At 41.0% G+C, this 22,997-nt stretch overlaps 1 protein-coding gene across 1 annotated transcript; it reads left to right on the top strand.

Moving 5' to 3' along the window:
* Window positions 1-6,812: 6,812 nt before the first annotated feature.
* On the top strand, window positions 6,813-21,855 carry kcna10a (potassium voltage-gated channel, shaker-related subfamily, member 10a). The gene is made up of 4 exons (XM_057320021.1): window positions 6,813-6,953; window positions 18,788-18,896; window positions 19,366-19,476; window positions 19,602-21,855. The coding sequence occupies exon 4, from the start codon at window positions 19,997-19,999 to the stop codon at window positions 21,617-21,619; it is 1,623 nt and encodes a 540-aa protein (XP_057176004.1). The 5' UTR covers window positions 6,813-6,953; window positions 18,788-18,896; window positions 19,366-19,476; window positions 19,602-19,996; the 3' UTR covers window positions 21,620-21,855.
* Window positions 21,856-22,997: the final 1,142 nt, after the last annotated feature.

Below are 22,997 nucleotides of genomic sequence, written 5' to 3'. Positions count from 1 at the left end.
ATCACAGCTGCTCTCACCCTCTACACGACGGTGTTCGGCAACTCAACGTTGAGGCGAGACCCAATGTCGAGGATAATCATCAGCTTAAGCACTCTCAATCGATGGTGCGTTGTGCTACATCATCGCCAGGCGGGTAAAATAGCAGAGCCGATCTCCTCTCCGGGGGCCCCCCCATGGCGAGGGATCGCACTGCCGGCCATCGAACCACCCCCGGGAGGTCGATGAAGCAGAACGTACCCCTAGACTCCCTGGATCGGTCCCTGGGAGCCTGACAAGGCTTCCCAAACCGTCACGGTGACTACGGGATACGATCCGTCTCAGCTACTCGGTCCAACTCCCCAGACACCCGCCCAGGTTTCAGGGCATCCCCTCAAACCTCAGTCAGAGGCAAGGATGCTCCCGTGCTTCGGGCCGAGGTCGCCACCCCTCTGGTGAGGAAGCGATCATGCTCGTCCCTCTAGCCGAGATGTTCAACGGGTTTTACAGCCCGTACTTCATCATTACCAAAAAAGCGGGGGTCGCTAGATCTGCGTACCCTGAACAGGCACCTACCCAAGCTGCCGTTCAGGATGCTCACGCAGAAGCGCATCCTGGCATCTATCAGATGTCTAGATAGATTCATGGCAATCGACCTGAAGGATGCTTACTCTCATGTCTCAATTCTCCCTCGTCATCGCCCATTCCTACGGTTCGCTTTCGAGGGTCAGGCATATTAGTACAGAGTCCTCCCTTTCGGTCTGTCCCTGTCCCCAGGAGTCTTCACGAAGATCGTGGAAGCCGCCCTCACTCCCCTCAGGGAGAGAGGTGTGCGGGTACTAAACTATCTCGACGACTGGCTCATTTGACACACTCGCGATAACTGTTATGTACACACAGGGACCTAGTGCTTTGGCACCTAGATCGATTGGGACCACAGGTCAACCAAGAAAGAGCAAGCTCTCCTCTGTGCAGAGCATCCTTTTTTTGGCATGGAACTCAACTCTGTCTCCATTACAGCGCGACTGTCTCAGAAAGCGCTCAGTCAGTGTTGAACTGTCTGGAATATTTCAAGCAGTCAGCGGTCCCCCTGAAATTCAGAGGCTCCTGGGCACATGGCATCCTCAGCGGTGGTGATACCCCTCGGGTTGATGCACATGAGACCGCTCCAACACTGGCTACAGAGTCGAGTTCCCTGGAGAGTGTGGCACACGGGCAGCAGGCGGATGGTGATTACGCCTCTCTGCCGACGCACCCTAACCCCTGGTCTTCAATGACCTTTCTACGGATGGGGGACCCTCTCGGGCAGGTCATGAGGCGCGTCGTGGTGATGACAGACGCCTCCCTGCAGGGTTGGGGTGCCGTGTGCAACGGGCACGCAGTGTCTGGGCGATGGACGGGCCCCCGCCTGCGCAGGCATATCAACTGCCTAGAGTTGTTGGATGTGCTACTTGCACTGAAGGGGCTACAACCTCTCGTGCAGGCCAAGCACGTGCTGGTCCGGCGGACAGCACAACTGCCATAGCGTATATCAACCGCCAGGGTGGCGTTCGCTCACGGCAGCTAACACGACTCGCCCGATAGCTCCTCCTGTGGAGTCCACAGGTGAGCAGATACCTGCGAGCCACACATATCCCAGGCGACCTGAACCAGACAGCCGATGCGCTCTCTCGTCAGTTGACGCCTCTTGCAGCGGACCCCCTGCGGCGGTTAGGACCATCACTCAGGCTAGGGCCCTGGCCACTAGGCGGCTATACGCCTGTAAGTGGTGCCTCTTCTCATCCTGGTGCTCTTCCCACGGAGTTGCTCGATTGGGAACGTGCTGTCCTTCCAGAGACTCGAGAGTAATCTCTCCCCTGCCACACTGAATGTATATGTAGCCGCTATTGCCGCTCATCACGACCCAGTTGCTGGTAAGTCTCTAGGACAGCACAACCTGATCAATTGTTTCCTAAGGGGTGCGGGAAGGCACTGCCTCACCCGCGCTCCGTACCCTCTTGCGACCTTGATGCGGTCCTGGAGCCCCTCGGAGATGCCACTCTTTCTCACCTCATGATGAAGACGGCTCTCCGGATGGCGCTCAAAAGGGTAGCGGACCTAAAAGCATTCTCTGTGTCCACAGATTGCCTAGAACTCGGGCCCGGCTACGTGCCCAAAGTTCCCACCACTCCCCCTACACCAGGTGGTGAACTTACAGGCGCTCCCCACCGGGGAGGAAGACCCAACCTCATCTGTGTTGTGTCCAGTACGCGCATTGCGCCTCTGCTTGGACCGCACGCAGGGCCACAGGAGCTCTGAGCAGCTCTTTGTCTGTTTTGGAGGTCAGCAGGGAGGGCTGTCTCAAACAGAGATTGGGGCACTGGATCATGGACGCCGTCACTATGGCGTGACCTGTCCTAAGATCGCCCGCGCCCACTGGGTGAGAGCTCTCTCCACATGGAGTACAGCCTCCTCGTGGGCACTGGCTCGAGGTGCCTCTCTTGCAGACATCTGCAGAGCTGCAAGTTGGGCTACACCCATCACCTTCGCAAGGTCCTACAGCCTCCGTGTAAAACCGGTATCGGCTCGAGTCTTGCATCAGGCAAGACTGGTGGCCGGTAGTGTGTACGCCTATGACAGTACCTTCCCCCCCTTTCTCCTACGGGGGTCAGCGTACTAAACTAGCCTCCCTTCTTCCCCCACTGGGTGAAGAACAGGCACTCCATCCATCACTAAGCAAGCACCTCCTGTGGGCGGGCTGGGCAGAGCAGCCCTGCCCCTTAGGCCGGGTACCAACTGAGTTATCCACAACATAGCTCTAACCGGACCTAGTGCTACCGGACGTTGTAACCCCCCAGCAGGGCGGTTCTGTCTGATGTATCTTCATGATTGGTTCCCACCTTGGTAACCCATGACCTTCCCTAGGTGGACCTCCACCTCGCGGTTAACTCCTTCAGTCTGCACATTCTTCCCATGAGTTCTCCCCCATCGGTGAGACCATGTTGGCATCTCCACTAATCTCCTCCCTCCGGTAGGAAGTGGTCTCGGTAGCGCATCCCCCGCTTGAGGAGGTAGCGCTTACCCAGTGGCCTTACGGTACCAGGCGGCTTCTCGCTGTTAGAGAAACAAGGCCACCGCCTGTGAGGCCGAAGGCAGGGGCCTTTCCACCTTTCAAGTAAGCTCTGGGACCCCCTACCTACCCACTGGTAGGTTACAATTTCGCGGTAGCGCTCACGGCTGACACGCCCAGGCCAGTGTTGTGGCGTTTTCCATAGGAACCCCATCTGTCGGCTCGACACAACGTCGAGAGACCGACAGAAAGGGAACGTCTTGGTTACGGATGTAACCTCAGTTCCCTGATGTAGGGAACGAGACGTTGTGTCCTTCTTGCCACAACACGTGCTGCCCACTGCAGCAGTCGTGACAGGTCTCAGGCTCCTCAGAACTAAGGTGAATGAATGAGGCCCGCCGTCTCCCTTTTATACCCGGATATCCGGGGGCGGAGTCCGGCATGCAAATTTCATTCGCCAATTTTCATTGGCCTTTTCTAAGAAGTCGGAAGCGATTGGTTCTCAGGGACGAACCCCATCTGTCGGCTCGACACAACGTCTCGTTCCCTCCATCAGGGAACTGAGGTTACATCCATAACCAAGACGTTAGCTAATGTGTTTACTAATGTTACATTTATTCATTTCACAGATACTTTTATCCAAAGTGACTTATAAATGAGAAAGCATTTAAAAATGTTCAATGAATGTTAACAAATACAATTAATACTGTCAACCAATACAATCTCATTGCAAAGTGTTACCAAATTTTTTATGCACAATATGTTTTCCAGTAACTGGTTTGCATGGAAAAAGTCTCTTTTGACTGACGGACATTCATCTTTTCAAGCACTCCAACAGATAAACCTTTGGTTACCAATCAGTGCTACCAAAGTAGAAAGTGCTTGAGCTCGAGAGGAAATTTCCAGAGTAAAATAGTCATTGACTGCTAATGGTCACTCAGCAAAACATCCACTTCAGCTGTAAATCGCATTTGAGAGCTTAGTCAGAAGCTTTGAGCCTGAAAGAAACGCACAACACACCTCCTAATGGACTGAACTAGACATGATGGATTGTGTTTCATCATTGTTAAAAATGGACAAGTCTGCATTGAGAAGATAGGACGTACGAATATCCCTAAACACCCAACAGGGCTGAATCGGGCATAGTGAAGGATCATCACAGTTGCTGTCATTTCTGAAAAATATACGGCACTTTTTCTTTTTTTATAATCATATACTGAAATCTGCTGAAGAAAACCAGGAGAGATAAAGAGATTGCAAGTCGTGGTGAAGAGAAAGTATGGTGTGGTGAAATATTAATAGGGGTGGGATATTTTAAGACCCCTTCTGTCTGCTGGGATGAGATGAGAATACATGAAACATGACTTGGTTTCATCATATTCACTGTCATACACTGTTGTCATGGCTCTGCTTCCTTTAGTCATGTTTTTCTTGGTCCTGTAGCAGAGCCATGGCAAAGCCTTTGGTTATGTGTGGAGGGAAACATATTATTGTCCTTTTGACAATAATGTGCGTTCTCTCCAGTGTCTCGTCATTGGCCCCGCCCCTCTCGTTTCCTTGTTATCTTTCCCTGAGTGCTTGATTACCCTCACCTGCCCCGTGTCGTTATCCCTCGTTTGTCTTGCCTATTTAATGCCTCATGTTTCATTGTCCTGTGTTCGTTCATTGTGGTTCTTGTCTGTGTACTGCCCCCGTGCCCCTGTTGCGTGAGTTTAGTTATTGTCAGTTCTTTGTAGTTTTGTTCAGTCCTTGTATTTTAGTTTAGTCAGTTTATGTGCCTGTTCTGTTCTTCCATTCATTATCGTGTTTTGTTCCCCACTGTGGGTTTTTTTTTTGCGTGTTTTTTTGTAATATTAAAGTGTTGTTAACCCCTTCACTGCCATTGCGTGCATTTGGGTTCTTTCCACGCCAGTCCGTGACACACTAAGTCTGTAAGGCTTTCTTTCTTTGATAGTGTTTAAACCCCCACTGATGAGTGACAGCTGCTGCAGTGAAAACGCTGTTCTTTTAACCTTTAGGTGTTTCGTAACATTACATGTAAAACATGTGACAACTTGCCCCAAACCTCAAATTTACAATTAAACCCTTTGTCCTAAAACACATTTGATCCTTTATGTATTATATTTCATTCTATTGAGTGATTCATTGATTCGTGCCCAATTTTGCATTTTATTGTTTTTTTGTTAATTAATAACCTGACCTAAATGTTCTCGTTTTGTAGTAAGGTTAGGGGATATAATATACCATTTGTGTATAAACGTCGATATGTATGAAAAGTATAAAAACAAATGTGTGTACTTGTATACATGTGTAATTAAATGCTTACACCATCTTTATGGGGACACTTATTTTTACTTGTTTGCCAGCTATTATATAAGTATGACAATGTTTAATTTTTTGTTTGGAAATTATTATAATGAAGCTTTGGGTTTGACCCGCAACATACAAATATTTATCACTTACAGTATACTTGTGACTCTTGTTTGTTAAAAAAAATGATTAAAATACCCAACAGCTGAGTCTAACCCTTTTTACTCTGCTCCAAGTGACAATAAACTACTAATGGATTTTTGTGTCAGATTTATTGATTCACTTGTGTAAAATGCGGTTCCAAAACAAGATGTCATTTTAAAGGAGTAGTTCACCTTGAAAATGAAAATTGTCATCGTTTACTCACCCTCTTGTCATTTCAAACCTGTATGACTTTATTCTGCAGAACACAAAAGAAGATATTTTGAAGAATGTTGTTAACAGCCCCCCATTCACTTGCAATGGTTACAATATAAGTGAATGGGGGGGCTGTTAAATTATGTTTCCTTTTTCAAATTATCTTCTTATGTGTTCTGCAGAAGAAAGAAAGTCATACAGGTTTGAAATGACAAGAGTAATGTCAATAATGACAGAATTTTCATTTTGAAGGTGAACTACTACTGAAGTACTTAACATGTGTTTATTCACTTTGATTTATCACACTCATTTGTCCCCGGAAAATATAGAGGCTTTATGATATTAACACTAATTTAATAAATATCTCTAGTCTTTAGTGACAACCTGAGTGTACATTTTGAATTCATAGTAAGGCGGTTTGTAAAGTGTCCTGCAGGGGGCGTGAGATTCATCCAGAAACAATTCATGTGACAAGCTCTCAAAGGTAAAGCAGAATGAAAGTCACAAAATGGTTATATAACTGTATATTTTCACACCTATTCAGAATTTAATTTTAGTCTTATGGCTCACATTATGAGAAACACCGATGTGAAAGCCTAGTGTAGAAAATCCCAAATATTCTTAAATATGTATTTTTCCTGTAATAAATGTCCATTTAAGGACCATAGTTAAACCCTGGTCTGCATTGAGAAACCATGGCTTAACTATAGTAAAAGTGTTTAGTAAAGTAAAATATGCATCCTCTAATAAGAAACAGTTCATTTGAACTCACTGTATGTCAAAATGCACAGCAAATTGTATAAATAATATTCATATTTTGTGTTGAATCACAAATCCATAGGTGTTTTAAATCAGCATACAAAAACAATGAGTAAAAACACATTTAATTTAACTTCTGACTGAATACCTCTATAGCCCATAACATACATTTATTCAATTTAATGATGAACAAAACGTGCTTTTATTACGACACTGTCTGTAGATGATTTGTCCGGCCCCTCGTGAGCTTACAGAGGAAAGTCAGTGCGGACTGAAACACATGTTCTGCCCACATAAGGGATGAACACAACTTCACCAACAACGCTGGAAACTTCGTGTACACATTATTCACCACGATAATTGTGCTATATGTGCGCTATCCGTTACTATAGCGCCCGTTTTACGGCGATCTTCGCGACATATCTTTACGCATTTTTCAGTGTTTACACCGGGCTGTGCGTCACGCAGCCGTCAGCGACGCATCACTGCACCTGATCTACAGGTAATGCCTACATTTACACCTCTATTACTTCATACTGTTTCATCGCTAAATTTAATAAACCACAACGTTATAAATGTCAAAAGAACATGATTGATGTGAATTTGTACTTATGATTTACATTTTCCAAAAGTAGGCTATTTGGATTTAACTTATACTTCATAGGCCCTATGTCATTGCATGATGATATTACAGAAAGTGGCTTCTGCACTTGTTGAAATGCTGATTATTTTAAAACTCTTCATTTTTCTGTTATATAACTAACTAACTGGTCTCTCAGGTGATTGTCAGTGGATGTGTGAACTCAGTTTCCCGTTAAGTTCACACAGGTGTCCTAGCAAAGTAACCACAGGTGTAGTTTATTACATGGACATGTTCTATCAAGCGGTTGACAACCAGAAAGTGCCCAAAGACTTTATGACCCAATGTTAAACATGATATTGCTTTATCGTTTAAAACCAAATACATTTCTTTTTGTAAAATATTTTTGTTAAAAAGATTGGGCTATCTTTAAAAAAATGCAGTTGCAAGTGGAATTGATCTTATCCATGTATTTTTTACAATATTTGCGACTTTGATAGACAAAAGCTCACTCTAGAAGAATTATTTATCCTTTCGGTTAGCATCTTTATTGAGATTATTTACAAGCCTTAAATTATTTGTATTATATTATAAACATCAAATATATATGACATAACAATATGATACAGATGCAGTGTTGTGACACATTTCAGAATATGACATCATTAAAATAATCAATTATTGTGGCTTTTGAAAATTTTGAAACTCTTAAAAACATCTGCTGCTGTTCTTTTTACATGCGCGGATCAGCTCAAATGTCACCCAAATCTGTAGCTTCAAACACATCATCCACCTGTCACCCACCCGCATCTATATTTTCTCTGATATATATCCGCACCCAATCATAACATTATTCATTCTAATTCTTTGTTTTTAAGAGCGCTATCAGGGATCGTTTTTTTTCCCGTGACGATAGAGCTAATTTGCGCATCTCTGATTAATACGCTGATTTTAGGCTGCTTTTAAATAAAAACTATTATTTTAAACAAAAGTTTGTCTTTGCCCAGATTTGCCTAATTTTTTTAAATAAACACAGACTATTACTCCCTTCAGATGTGAGAGTATCGCTGTTTCTGCATGTCATTGCAACACAGACACACAAACTATAATGTTCAGCCCAAGCAATGACTGATAAAATAAACATTGGAGCCAAGTGCGGTGCAGTTGACGCTGATTTGATTTAATTCTCCTTTTTAAATGTTCTCTCGGATCTGTTTCGCCTCCATTTCTTTGAAGATCAGGAATCCCACGTTTCTGCCAATCACATATTAATCTTAGGCTACCTATACAGTAGTATTACATTCGTCGTATCTTGGAGGAGTGTTTAGTTTGATCACATTTATAAAAGAGAGATACAGCTGTAGGATTATTTCTGGAAAAACACGAGCTGCTGGAGGCTGGCAGTGGGACGGAACTACAGCACGAGCACACAACAGATCAAGCACATAATTATCTAAACTTCACTATGGAAGAGTAACCAGCTGCATGCAGCGCAGCGCAGACAAACTGATGGCAAGCGGGTCTCGCTCTGAGTCGCTCGTCGGTTGGCGCGTGGGCGAGCTCTTTCTTTCGCTTTCCTGGATAATTGCCCAATAAAAGGAATTGGATCCCTGTTACGGAACAAAAATTCTGAAACAAGTTGGAGTGCTGGGTGAGTGTATCAAGCACAGAAATACTACGTCATACGTCCAACTCGTTTTTGAACAAGTTGACCATGTTAAGCATGAGAAGCCTCGTGTTCAACAGTGTAAAGTCAGAATGCATGACATAGCATGTTACCTATACACTTTAAGAATCGACCCCCGTCCCATCCTCGCCACGCACGTTTTTTTTTAACTGTGAGTCTGCAAATTAGCCTGTCTGCCTGATGAAAATGCATTTAAAACACATTCATATTTTAGAGAATGTAGTTAATATTTGCATAATTAATTACCTATCTTATCCACCCGCATTCCACCCGCAATTAATCAGAATGTACTTTTTTTATTACCTTACCCCCCCCTGACCCGTGGATTATCTGCAGCGCCCACGGATATAACTGCAATCCATGCATCACTACAAACCGCATATCTGTTTAGCTTGTATATTACATATTATTAATATCACCACTGTGTCAGTTTTAGTTACAAACAAGTGCTTTAAAAAACAATTTTACAGTAAACAAGAGTATTGTAATCTGTCTGGTTGATGATGGGATGGATGATTGGAGCTGGCAGGTGAAGGTCAGCACTGCTTGGGTAAAATGAGAATATTGTTAAGAAGAAAGCTTTGCCCTTCTGCTTCACTGTGAAGGACCTTTTGCATCAGGCGTAGGCGATGACGGGCCGTTGCGACCATCACTGGCTGTGTGTGTAGACACTAATGCCCGTCCTGGTTGAGAAGAGCACAGATGGAAGCACAGTAGGGGCATGATATTTTTAGTTGCAATTTTGGAAGGGTTTCCCTGCAATCTCGCAAGCTAATGATTTTGGTGACCTTTGCAGGGCATTTTCACGAAGTCCAAGAGGTTTTCTTAAATAAGCAAATGCAAAAAGGCTCTGCTGATGGCTGTTTATTTACAGTGGAAACCATCATGCCGCAGATTCTGGCAATGGAGTTGAACTCTTCTAAGATAAGAGTGGGCAAACAACCTCCGCTCTAAAAAAATGTTGTTCACTTGTTCCATGTCATGAGACACTATTCAGTAGAGACAGACAGGGCTTTGTGTATGGGCAAAGTTCAACCCTAGCAAGAAGTTAAAACAATTTTATTTATTTTATTTGTATGTTCTTACGTAAATATTGTATAGGCACCTTAACTGCCAGGGGGGTGTAAGCAGAAAAATAAAGCATGAAAATAAGTGTGATAGTAATTTCCATGAATCGTAAAATACGCGTGTGTGTCATGTGTTTGATTGGTTAAGCTCATGTTGGCATGCATACAGTACATGTTTATGTGTCTCTTTTTTGTTAAACTGTGCCAGTTGGCAATGCCAATCATTTTTTTTCTCCTTGCAGTACAGTAAGTCCCTTATTCTGATGTACAGAGAAATCAGACTAAAGGCTTGTCCACACCGGAACGATAATCGCGGGCATTTATCGGCGACGTTTAACGCCTCGTGACTAAACAAAGGGCGCAAATGTGAGTCTGCACACCGCACAAATCGGCAGGCGTAAAAGCGTAATTAAAAAAAATGCTTCGGGCTCGTTTTTTTTTTGTTTGACGCGTGGCGTTAAAAACTGGCCTTCCAATGAGATTGGCGCTTTTGTTCACGTGCCTGTAGCTGCTAAAGTTAAACACGACTTGGTGGCGCTCAAGCACAAAACGGTCTTGCCGAGCACACATTGAAGGAGAGGAAGCAAGATGAATTCTTCTTCTTTGTGACAAGCGAGTGTCAGAAGCATAAAGTTGCGCAACGCCACCTTGTGCACCGGGGTGTTTCTGTTCTTCATTAAGCGCCATCTATGTCAGGGAGAGATTTTGCACGTTCACTCGGCTCATCGCCAGTGAAAATCGTTTGGATATGAACGCCTAAAAATGATGGCGATAAGCGCGTACGATTATTGTCCTGGTGTGTACGAGCTTTAAAAAGGGAACGTAGTTATCGCAGAAACGAAAAAATCAATAAGGTTTAGGACAGATAAGCAGTATAATTCACTCGGCTCTCATTTGATTTTCCTACACTGTACACATAATTTCAAATTCTTAGTAGACGTTTTTGTGTTTTGTATTTGTCAGCTGTAAGTGGTAGAGGAATTGGAACATCTGTGTGGCTAGACTCAACGCTTATCCCATAGTTTGTTGGGACTTGTTTGCAGATGTGATTTGGCAACCAAATCAGGTCAGAACAGCTGCCATGCAAGGATTGAGTGAGTCCACCATCCCTCAGAGGGCACACAGCCACCAGACAGAGATCTGCTGTGTCGATGTCAGTTCACATGCTATTGATGTACAGTATCATCCCGCACTACATTATTTAGAATCCAATTTTATTTCAAAATTAAATGAGGAGCAGCAGTGAAAAGGGCGGTCCCACAGATCCAAAAAAGTATATTTGGTCCCCACACTGTAGGTCAAGACCACACACACACAGAGAGAGAGAGAGAGAGAGAGAGAGAGAGAGAGAGAGAGAGAGAGGCTGTGCAGCATCCATTTCTTTTACAATACATCTATGCATACTACAACATTTTGATTTAAGAAAACAGAAAGGAAAATTATAAAGAACTCCAATGCTCCGAGTAGTGACTTTGGCCTCTTTGGAATTCTCTCTGGGGCTTCCAAGCAAAATAAGTAGGAAATTCAAAACTATTTATTCTAAGTACACACAGCTGGCATAAACACAAAAATGAGCTCAATGGCCTGTAATGGACAGCTTAAACTTGCCTCTGGAGGTAAATATAGAATTAATGATTGCCATTTCCTTTAAGCAGTGTAGAAGCTGAATTTTATTCCAATGCGTCGAATAGGGGACATGTTTGGAAAACAAAGAGAGAATAGAATAAATAAATACGAATGCTTGGCTAAGTATTATTTGCACTGATACACAGGTCAGACTATGACGTAAAACAAAAACATGAACGTATCCAATTGGTTCCTTTTATAGAGTTCACCTAAAAATAATAATTCTTTCATCATTTACTCACCCTCATGTGAATTCAAACCTGTATGATTTTCTTTCTTCTGCAAAACACAACAGAAGATACTTTGAAGAACATTTGTAACCAAACAACACTGGACTCCTTTGACTTCCATTGTATGGGAACAAAACCAAATTCAGTTTATCTTTAACATTTTGCAATCTGTCTGTTTGTCCCTCCGTCTTTCTGACTTTTGGACAAGGCTAAGTCAGATTGTTTTTCAAGTTTTTTCAAGTTAGTTTGTTTTTTCTCAATACGTGAGATTTCACTTTATTTCAGTGTATGTCATGAGTCTATGTCACGTGGTGACATCACTGAAGGCGTGTTCACTAGTACAGTGTATATCCCGTTCCAATAGTTCTGATGCTGAAAACTTGTGCTTGTGTTTCTCCAAACACTTCTATACTGGTCAACGATGGACTGGTCACCTCGGAGAACGTTTCCTGATCCTAATTGTGTTGAAGTCATGCCATCTATCCTATAATTGAGCTTGCAGACATGTGGCGGCTAATGTTCAGCTGAGAGAGGTGATCCCTCAGTTTATAGCATTGAGCTCCCTCAGCCAGATTAATCCTCTTAGAAGCATCCCGACCCATTCCAAAGTCAACTGCTCTGGTTTAGGAGTTGCCCAGTGTGATCCCCCCTCAAGATGAGACACGGAATAACATCGTGAGATGGTCTCATGTTCAGTAGGTCAATGTTGTTTTAGAATTCAATAACATTTTAGTCCAGCTTTGTGTAACATTCCAGATGGCATAGCATTTGAATGGACAAAAGGCTGTGTGGTGCAGGGTGACTCATCAATACTTTTGGTCAATTTCTCAAAGTCTCTAATGTGAGAACAGAAAGAACTGATACTAAAACGTACCTTTAAATTATTCACTGTATATCTCATAAAGTACATTTTGTCAACCTTTAGGACAATTTAAAGCTAACACACATGGACTCTACTTTTGACTTCATGGGCTCTGTAGACAATTTGTGTATTGCAAATTTGTGCAAATCTGCACGAGATATACTGTATTTCCTGGTATTTTTTACTGTCTTTGGTTAATATGTAGATAAACCGCAGCTTATGTCGGCGAATGTCATACCGGTCACATTGAGGATTTCCCCACTTAAGTCCTTCATCTATTAATAGCGCAGCTAAATCTAGTCAAAGATTTTTAGGCTTTTCCGTGCATGCTTAATCTTTAAAATGGCTCTCAACTTTCATACTAATTTCTTGAGTGACAGTGAGGGGTTACTAAAATGAAAATTCTTGAAAGTAAAAGTAAAGGCCAATGTTGTTTGGGTTATTTGAAATGACAAGAGGGTGTATAAATAATCAAAGGATTTTCAGCTTCTGTGTGATTCAGTCAACAATGGGTATTTTTCAATATTTGGATGATTAATTGAAACGTACGGTTTTAAAAAGGGTTAATGAAACGCTATTTAAAAAGGGTTTATGAAAAACCAGGCAGTTCTGCGCAAACTGTGCGTCCTCTTTATACAGCGCGAGCTCCACAGTTATAAAGTCAGTCCAGACTGTACAGCACGAGCTTATATGCCCCTTAGCCTTGTTCATATTTCTTTACAAAGTGATGTGCAGCACAGAGCAGCGCGAGTCACGTGACACAGGTGAAACATTTGTTGGAATCATGATGCCGACTCACCATCGTGATGTCTGTCAGCCATCGCGATGGACGGTGGCATCGTCCATTGGCCCAACCCTGACACAAAACCCCCGATACATGTTCTAAAATATACAGTCGTAAACAGGTTTGATGGCGAATGAATAATGACAGAATTGAAATTTTAGGGAGAACAATCCCTTTAAAACTTTGTAAGCATGCTTGTTTTATGACACCTTTCCTTTGTGATGTGTGGATTGAGTGGACAGGAGAGAGAACAGCTGTTTAACAACGAATGGTCTGACACTTCGGGATGTGGTGACTGTTTGACACAGAATTTTAAAGAAGCTTCTTTGAAAGGTGTAACAGAAGTCCAGGTTTGGTTTAATGACCAGGTTTAATGGCTAGACAGAGAAATTGATGAGGGTGTTTGGATTCTAGCCAGTAGTCATTTATCATGTCACATTACGAAAGCTCAGGTCAGTATATAATTAATCTCTCTATTACAAGATACTGACATGCTGCTTTTACCTTTAAACCTATTATCTATATTCTTGAAATATGCAGTGAATGTCTTGTTTGTGGAGGAAAATGCTATTATATGATCAAAATTTTAACCGTAGTGTCAGAATAATGGAAATAATCACCTTGTCTAAAAGTCAAAAAAGCTGTCACGTCTGTAGGTTATTTATGTAATTAGAGGTATTGGTCAGTTTAAAAAGACAAATCGAGAGAGATAAAAAGATGTGACTAATGAGAATGTGGGAAGAAATGTGTGAACTTGTCATTTTATTTATTTATTATAAAAATATTAAGACAATATTCAGTCAGTTGTTTCGGGTTGCATCCATACATATTGCTGTTAGATTCTCTAAATTCTCTTAAAGTCCCCATGAAATCACAATTTAACATAGTTACTTTGTTAGCACACATTACTACACTGTAATTTTACAGAATTTTTATGCATTTTTGAAATACAAAAATAAAAAAATAGACTGCAAAAGTCGGGTGTAAGATAACACGAGAAACATGTTGGCCCCAGCTGCCAGAATATTACTGTGTTTATAGGATTTTTTTACAGTGTGTATTGTGGTAAACATTTCATCTGTCAAAGTCAATCCACGCACAAATAATTGTCTTTCCACCCACACAAAAAATGTCTTGTAATCTTCAATCAAAATGTAAAAATGTACTTCTGAAATGCCCACTGATGCGTGCTTTCTACTTCCAATCAATTTGCAGTGGAAAAATAAGCCACGCCCTATTGTTTGCATTTTGATATTCCGTTTCACTCAGGAACACCACAAAACTGAACTAAAGTCGATCGAGACTTCCGGTTCGGACTTTAAAAACAGAAAATATTTATTGTCAAGGCAACCCCTGCTGTAAATAAGCCGGTTATCAATCAATACCAATATTGGCTGATTACTTAGCATTGGCGATACATCGATCTTTGGATTTGTCAAGCCAACGTAAAAACACATTGACTTCTGCCTTCTGCTTTTTATAAGAAAACATTTTCAGTTCAATGCAATACAAGCAAAAATCTGTTCCCTGAATCGACAGATAAATTGACACAGTATAGACTTCTGGACTTCAGTATGACACCCACATGTCTGTTCATGATGGAGGTGATGTGTAAATGCGGGGGATGAACTGGCGAGCTGTTGAACTGGAGTGATCTCGAAATAAGCAGAGGATTGATGGGATATGCGAGCGATCGGTCTGGTGGGTGTTAAAGCTGGATGAGACACATACAGTATATTCAGCCCGGACACGTTGATCAACGCTCATCAAATGTGTCTAGACTGTCGCAGGTCAAGCGTTTCGACATGTCGCCATAAACATAAAGTTTGTCTGTGTGACAGGTGACGGATATTTAACAAGGACGTCTCTTTCAGTTAACATGAGAAGGCGAGGTGTGTCGTGGATTGGATACGACAGTGCACCTCTAGTGCACTGTAATTCCATACATTAATTTGATGCGCTAAATCCTGAGGTTACACCTAACAAAAATAAAATAGTTGGTTAGTAAAACAAAATAACTTTAGTTGACTGCTGCGTGATGCATTTTCTGTACACTCTGTGTTTGTGAACAGACCATTGAGTGTGTGTGTGTGTGCGTGTGTGTGCGTGTGCGTGTGCCTGCGTGTGTGTCTGGGTGTGAACTCAAATAAATGTTTGTTTGAGTGTGAGAGAGAGTTTGCGTTTCTGTGTGTGTGTATCCCAGCTCTTGTTTCCTGCCAGCATAAGGTTACCTAATGCTGTCTTTAATAGATTAGGCCACTCTGAACCCAAATGTAGAACAAGCTGGAGACAGAAACGACAGCTCGACAGGAGACTCCTCTCTCACGAGAGGTAGGCCTGTGTGTGTGTTTAATAAATGAGTATTAGGGGACATCTGTTCAAACGTCCTGTTATCTTTAAATGCGTGTGTGTTTGTGGAATTGAGTACTCTTCTGAAATAATGCCCTGTAATTTCAGTGTATTTGTGAATGTAATGGGCTTTCATTATTACCTAACCCTAAATTGTGAATTCTGAAGTGTAAATCTGTTCATTAGAGTGGCGTTCAGGCTTTGACATCTTTGTAGTTTCAGTATCATATCAAATTATTTGCTAAATAAACGAATGAAGAGTTTCATCTATAGAACTGCCTAGATAAATTGTTTGCATGGAATATAAACATTAAATAGCTAAAATACAGCAGAGTGTATTATGATACTGTAATTATAGTTGAGATTCCTGTAAATACATTTTAACAGAATGGAAATACTTTGGTTACATGGCTTGAAAAGAATACGTTGAAATTGAAAACAAGTTCAGTAAAAACGATTGTTAGGTTTCTCAGTAACAGCTGTCTAGAAAGTGTGAAATGTTGATATATGTTAGTGTTTGTTGAAGTTATGTGAACCAGCCTTTCACCGTATGAACCACGCAGGATTTTCGTAATATTAATAATTTACACAAAATAAACAAAACAGCACACTCACAATACTTGTTTTTGGCAACCGTGACAAAAATCAGTTTTCCCTGTGTGGTCATTTGATTTTGAAGTGAGATTTGAGTAAATTTTTTTAAACATTTTTTTTTCTCCTGACAGTTTTATCTGCATGTTGTTAGGCTGTGCATTAGAGCGTACAACACTTTATGTTCAAGAAAGCAAAAAGACACAGAAATACAATGAACTTTAAACACGAACGCTATAGGTAATACAACACTATGGCCTGGTTTCACAGACACGGAAGAATAGAAGAATACATTACTGGTGTGCATATCGAGATAAAACAATGGCACTGATATATTTTAAGATATTTCAGGGCAAGTTATATTCAGCTTAGACAGGTCAAACATTCATTTTAGTCTGGGACTAGCCTTAAGCCTGGTCTGTGAAACCGGCCATATAGATTTTGTATAGTACTCTCTTTCTTTTTTCAAATGGCTTTTCTGTCATCTGTGGATTTGTTTCCTTTGTCTAATGAGAGTATCTCTCTCTCTCTCTCCGTGACGCACATGTTCTCTGTTTTCTTGTCTGGGCAGTTGAGCAGGATGACTCATTTTTGGCATCTTTAATTAAACATCTGTCCACGCGTCTCCTCCATGCTCTTACGTGAGATTTATCCTTTTCAGTCTGATAATTCTAAAGTAGAAATCTCCCCGCCATACTTTTATTAAAAATATTCCAGCTATGTATTGTTATTCTGTAATCGTATTTGTTCATCTATTTTCATGTTGCTTTTCTAGTGAAAATGTGTTCTGTATTGTGTTCTGATGGCATATTTCAGGTGGTTTATACTGTAAGGCATTCTTGTAGTGGTTTCTTACCAGTCCAAATACCATTTTTCTATGTAATGTCGCAGTCACACTAGACTTTTTAGATTGCAAAATGATTGTTTTTTTTTCATTATTTTAAAGTTGTATTGTACAAAATTGGATTGTGATTTTATTATTATTAGCATTTCATCTAACTGATAAGGTCACACTGTGGCATATTGATCTTCTATTGGTCACACGTAGTTATGTGATATGAATTCACAGGTCATAGTTGACTGTCATGGCTCTGCTTAACTTAGTCATGCTTTTCTTGGTCCTGTAGCAGAGTCATGACAAAGCCTTATGTTTTATGTGGAGAGGGAGATTGTTGACCTTTCGGCCTTCCATACTCTCTCTCTCTGGTCCTCATCTCTGTTCCCGCCATCTCGTTTCCTCGTTAACTTTCCCTGAGTGTTTGATTACCCTCACCTGCCCTGTGTCTATCCCTCGTTTGTCTTGCCTATATATTGACCTCTGTCTCTTGTCTTGTGCTGATTCGTTTTGTATTCACTGCTGTTCCTAGTCCCTGTGAGTGTTGCGTGTCCATTGATCCTGTCTTCTTGAGTGTATTTAGTGTAGTCCTGTCTTAGTTTTATATAGTCTGTTTGAATACCCTGTCCGCTTGTTTTGTCCCCCACGTGGGAAGTTTTTGGTTTATATTTTTATGTATTGTTAGCTCTGTTCCCATTTTGTCTCCCCATCGTGGGTGTTTGATTTGTGTTTTTTTATTAAAAGTCTTGTTTTCCGTCCACCGTTGTCTGCACCTGGGTCCTCATTTCCACGATAATGACAGTTGACCTTTGGAACACAGCAAAATGCAAATATTTTCAAAAGCTTGCATCTCTGGTCTACTGCATGTGCATGCAAATGAATGGGAGTCAACAGAAATATTAATCTAGTATGACCATGCCATGACACTAAAGACGGTTTCATCGGACGCACGTGCCTTGCCCGAAGTTAACTTCCGGTCTGTATTTGGTTATAATATTTAATTTATATAAATGTTATCGTATATTAATTTAATCCAATTACATGAAGACTACTCAACAGTTATTGGTTCTTTGCAGAAATCTACCGGAGGTTAAGTTTGGGCTAAATAACATTTTTTTGTGTTGTTGTCGCTGAAACTGTCTATAGTATTTTGTGTTTGGTTCACAATGAAAATGCAGATTTGATCATTTACACTTACAGCACAAAGACATGCAATAAATATAGTGAAATGTGCATTAAAGCTGCAGCCTGTAACTTGGGGGTAAAAATAAACAAAATTATGAGCAAGTACCAAATAATTTGTGTTGAATAGTATACTTATAATAATGAATAATAATTTGAGCTGTTGGGTACAATTTCGCAGTAAATGTCAATTTGACTGCATAAACATAAGTGTGTAAAATTAGATGCTATTTTATTGCCGTTTTAACAATAACAATACCATAGTCACATGTTGCATCTTTGTATTTAATTAAAACGTGATGAAAATGTTTGACTAAAGCTGGGAAAGAAACAATACTGTTCTTCGTGACTTGTATGATATTTACTGTTAGCAGATCTTGTCTCATGACATCGCAACATTGTCTACAGACCCAATGCAGGTCATTGGAATAGTAAGTGAATTAGATGAGGGGTGATTGTTTTCATTACAGCCACAGCCAACAGTTTCTCTTTCTCTCTCTGTTTCCTGCAGTATCTGCTACTATCTCGCTCCTTCTCTTTCAGTTGCTGTCTTATCCGCCCACGTTGGCTCACAGGCCTGGACTCTGGTGTCAAGTGTTTGACAGGGTTGCACTTTAGCTGGGGTGATGTCCGGCCAACTGTTGTGTCAGAGGTGTGTCACCATAGATACTGTTCGTCTGTGTCACATTAAGAACTGTGTGGAATTTGTCCACGTGCTGTCAGCTCTTCCGCTGAAACACTTTGTGTTTGTGATAGCTCAGAAAGTACAAATAAGCTTTATAATATATGTTTTTCAATACATGTTACAGCAATATAAGTTTGTCTTTCAAATGCTAAAGTTATCATAAGGCAATGAAGTGAAAGTTTTGCATTGTTCATAATACAATTAAATGACAGTTTAAGCACGGCATGTGTCTAGATATGTTTAGTTTCCTCAACAGCATTCCATTAGGTCTTACTGTAATACAATATTTTTTGTTTACTAATTAAAATAAAAATTGATTTAAAAATTAGTGTAAATTATTTTTAATCAGAATACTTTAAAGGCATAAAAACAAATGCTTTCATTGTATAAATAATTTACAATGTAAATAATATATCATTTTTTCATTTCACAACAGTAAGCTTTCCTGTGGCTCAGTGGTTAGAGCATGGCGCTAGCAACGCCAATGTCATGGGTTTGATCCCAAGGATTGCACGTCTTGAGAAACAAATGTTTAGTATCATGCAATGTAAGTTGCTTTGGATAAAAGTGTCTGCCAAATGCATGAATGTAAATGTCAAATTTATTGAGTAATTATGAATTTTTTTTGGAGAACATACTAATACTTTAATACTTCTTCAATGACTTTTATAGACGTGTAAAAATTCCCCATCACTCCTACATTTGCAGTGCAAAAGTGACTCACAGCAAAAACAGAAATAACCCAGCAGCTGGCACCTGACATTTTTGGAAGTGTTGTGATGCTGACTCCCAAAATATGTCTTGTCACAATCACCAGCTGCTCTCGACAGCCTTCCACCCAGACCAGCAAACCAAGACACAATGAGTCTCCCAGACATCACTCACTTAACTCTTCCCTTAAACATACATGCTCTAACTCTTTGTTATTTGTTTCACAGGCCCCACTTGTTGGTTTCTTCTTAAACATGTTGATGTCTACAACATCAAATGGTGAAGACTCTATGCAATAAATAACCAGTGCTTTTGTTCCGGTGAATGCTTGACTCTGGTGTGGTATCTGGAGCCACATGACCGTCCAGGCTGGAAGGATGGAGGTGGCACTAGTGGACTTTGAGAATGTGGAGAATATTGACAACAGCGTGGACAACTTCAACGATCCAGACTATCCCAACGAAATGACGGCTTTGATGCTCGATATGCCAGACTTTAGCCCTGGCTGCACTTATACTTCAAAAATGTCCCAATGTAAAGAGAAAATTCCCCAGAATCTGGAGGTATCACCACAATCGCCAGTCATGCCCCCTAACACCAGAAGGGGGCGGGCTAGCTGCGCCAGTATCATTTCCAACTGGAAATTACTTATGAACAGTGAAGGGACACAAAGCGAGACCATCTTCAGTCGGTTGGCCAAAGAATGCTACGAAGACTTATTTGTGGACAAGCGAGGTTTTGATGATGGAGATCAGAAGGTCATCATTAACATTGCTGGGCTTCATTTCGAAACACGTCTCAAGACACTGGACCAGTTCCCAGATACACTGCTGGGGGACCCTATGAAACGAATGGGCTTTTTTGACCCAATGAGAAATGAGTATTTCTTCGACCGTAATCGTCCGAGCTTTGATGGGATCCTGTATTACTATCAGTCGGGTGGCAAAATCCATCGGCCCGCCAATGTACCTTTGGACGTCTTCACGGATGAGATCCTCTTCTACGAGTTAGGACAGGAAGCCATGGAGCAGTTCCGTGAGGAGGAGGGCTTTATCAAAGACGTGGAGGTCCCTTTGCCTGCCAACGAGTTCTACAGGCAGTTCTGGTTGCTTTTTGAATACCCCGAGAGCTCAAACGCAGCCCGAGGGGTTGCTCTAGTCTCCATCTTCGTCATCGTCATCTCCATAATCATATTCTGCATGGAGACTCTTCCGGAATTCCATGAGGACCTGGAGATTTTTCCAACTGTGGGTTTTTCCTTAAACCAGACACGCGGTCGTCCCTCGGGTTCTCCGCCAAGCATCGCTCCTAAAACCATCACCAGCACCTTCTCCGACCCATTCTTCATCATCGAGACGGCTTGCATCATCTGGTTCTTCTTCGAGCTCAGTGTGCGCTTCCTGGTCTGCCCCAGCAAACGGAAATTTTTCAACAACATCATGAACATGATCGACATCATCTCCATCATTCCTTATTTCGTCACTCTGATAACCGAAATAGTGACCTCTGCCGATAAGAACAACACAGGGCAGAACATGTCCCTAGCCATCCTACGAATAATTCGACTGGTGCGAGTCTTCAGAATATTTAAGCTGTCCAGACACTCCAAAGGCCTGCAGATCCTGGGCCAGACGCTCAAGGCCAGCATGAGGGAACTTGGTCTACTCATCTTCTTTCTCTTCATTGGAGTCATTCTCTTCTCCAGTGCCATCTATTTCGCTGAGGTGGATGATCCTAACACCCAGTTTGTTAGCATCCCTGATGGATTCTGGTGGGCAGTTGTTACCATGACCACAGTGGGTTACGGAGATATGTGTCCTATTACTCTGGGGGGTAAGATGGTGGGCACTTTGTGTGCCATTTCTGGGGTGTTGACCATCGCCCTGCCGGTGCCTGTAATAGTCTCAAACTTCAACTACTTTTATCATAGAGAGACAGATCAGGAGGACAAGCAGCCCACAGCAGATGCTAAGTTATGAAACGCTACAAAACATGCAAGCACTTCCTCTCTGAACAAGGCAAACAGGAGCTGGCAGAAAGACAAATCAAAGTATTAAAAGCACATTGAAATTAATTTTTTAATAGGTGAATATGACAGAAATTTGTCCAGGTCATGTTTTACTCCTAAATAATAAAATAAGATTATATTTTAAGAAAGAACATTAGACATTGTAATTGGGATATTTTTACATTGACATTATTTTCGTGAGAAGTATGTACCAAAATTGTCATTACTATAATGCGTTATGATGCTTTACATTATTAAAACTAAATTAAATATAGTACAATACTACTACCATGACATGTACATTTTTACTTTTTTTCAAACATTTTTAATGCATGTAATGTGAATTAGATTATTTTTCAAAACATTAATGAATATTCAGGGACTTTCGATTATTTGATCGATTTAAGTAAAATAATGCCACAATGCAAAACATATATTAATGATTCAATACACTCTTAAAAACAGATGCTTCAAAAGGTTCTTCGATGCCATAGAAGAACATTTTGGTTCCAAAAAGAACTTTTAACATCTGAAGAACCTTTCTGTTGCACAAAAGGTTCTTTGTGATGAAAGGTTCTTCAGATGATAAAAAGGTAAGAAAGAGATGGTTCTTTAAAGAGCCTTTGTCTGAATGGTTCTTTGTGGAACCAAAAATGGTTCTTCTATGGCATCGCCGTGAAGAACCTATTTAAGCACCTTTATTTTCAAGAGTGTATGTGCTTATTCATAATTATTAAAATTATGATTTTTTTATCAGTAGACATACTCCCCACAGGCATAGTGTTCGCATTTTTGTATTTTTTAAATTTGTGAACATAGAATAATATATTTTACCAAAATATATCCTATCCTGAATGGTTTAAATAAGGTTATAGTTTCACTGAAAGAGTAAGTAATGTCAGATTTTCATCTGTTGTATAATCCTATTATTGAATAATATAATATTTAAACCACCTCATAATCTCATAAACCTACAACACGCAACAGAGTCCACTATCAGAAATTAAATTTATCTTTAATCACTCTGGAATTAAATGTCTAATTTTGACAACTGTCATGTTCTGTAAGTGCATGTAGGTGGCTTAAAATTTCCACCAGGCAAAATATCATTGCTGACACGTGAAAAGACACCCCTAACATTTATCTCTAACAGTATCGTAACATTTTATTGTATCAGTTTGTATGTTTTTGCTTATATAATTACAGATTAAGCAGCACACTTCTCAATTCAAACATTTTGCAGTTGAACTATCAATTATGTTTCTATGAAATGTGTTTCCTATTTATTTCGGTGATCATAACAGTGCCTTTTAGTCAAATGGTATTAACCTGCTTCTGCGGGTTTAACA

Source organism: Triplophysa rosa, linkage group LG21 (assembly GCF_024868665.1).
Source record: "Triplophysa rosa linkage group LG21, Trosa_1v2, whole genome shotgun sequence".
In the NCBI taxonomy this organism is placed as follows: Eukaryota; Metazoa; Chordata; class Actinopteri; order Cypriniformes; family Nemacheilidae; genus Triplophysa; species Triplophysa rosa.
The sequence above is the reverse complement of the archived record's forward strand: the minus strand, read 5'-3'. Positions and strand labels throughout refer to the sequence as shown.

Excerpts from the sequence above, each read along its gene's own strand:
- kcna10a (XM_057320021.1), top strand. The coding sequence starts at position 19,997 with ATGACCGTCCAGGCTGGAAGGATGGAGGTGGCACTAGTGGACTTTGAG.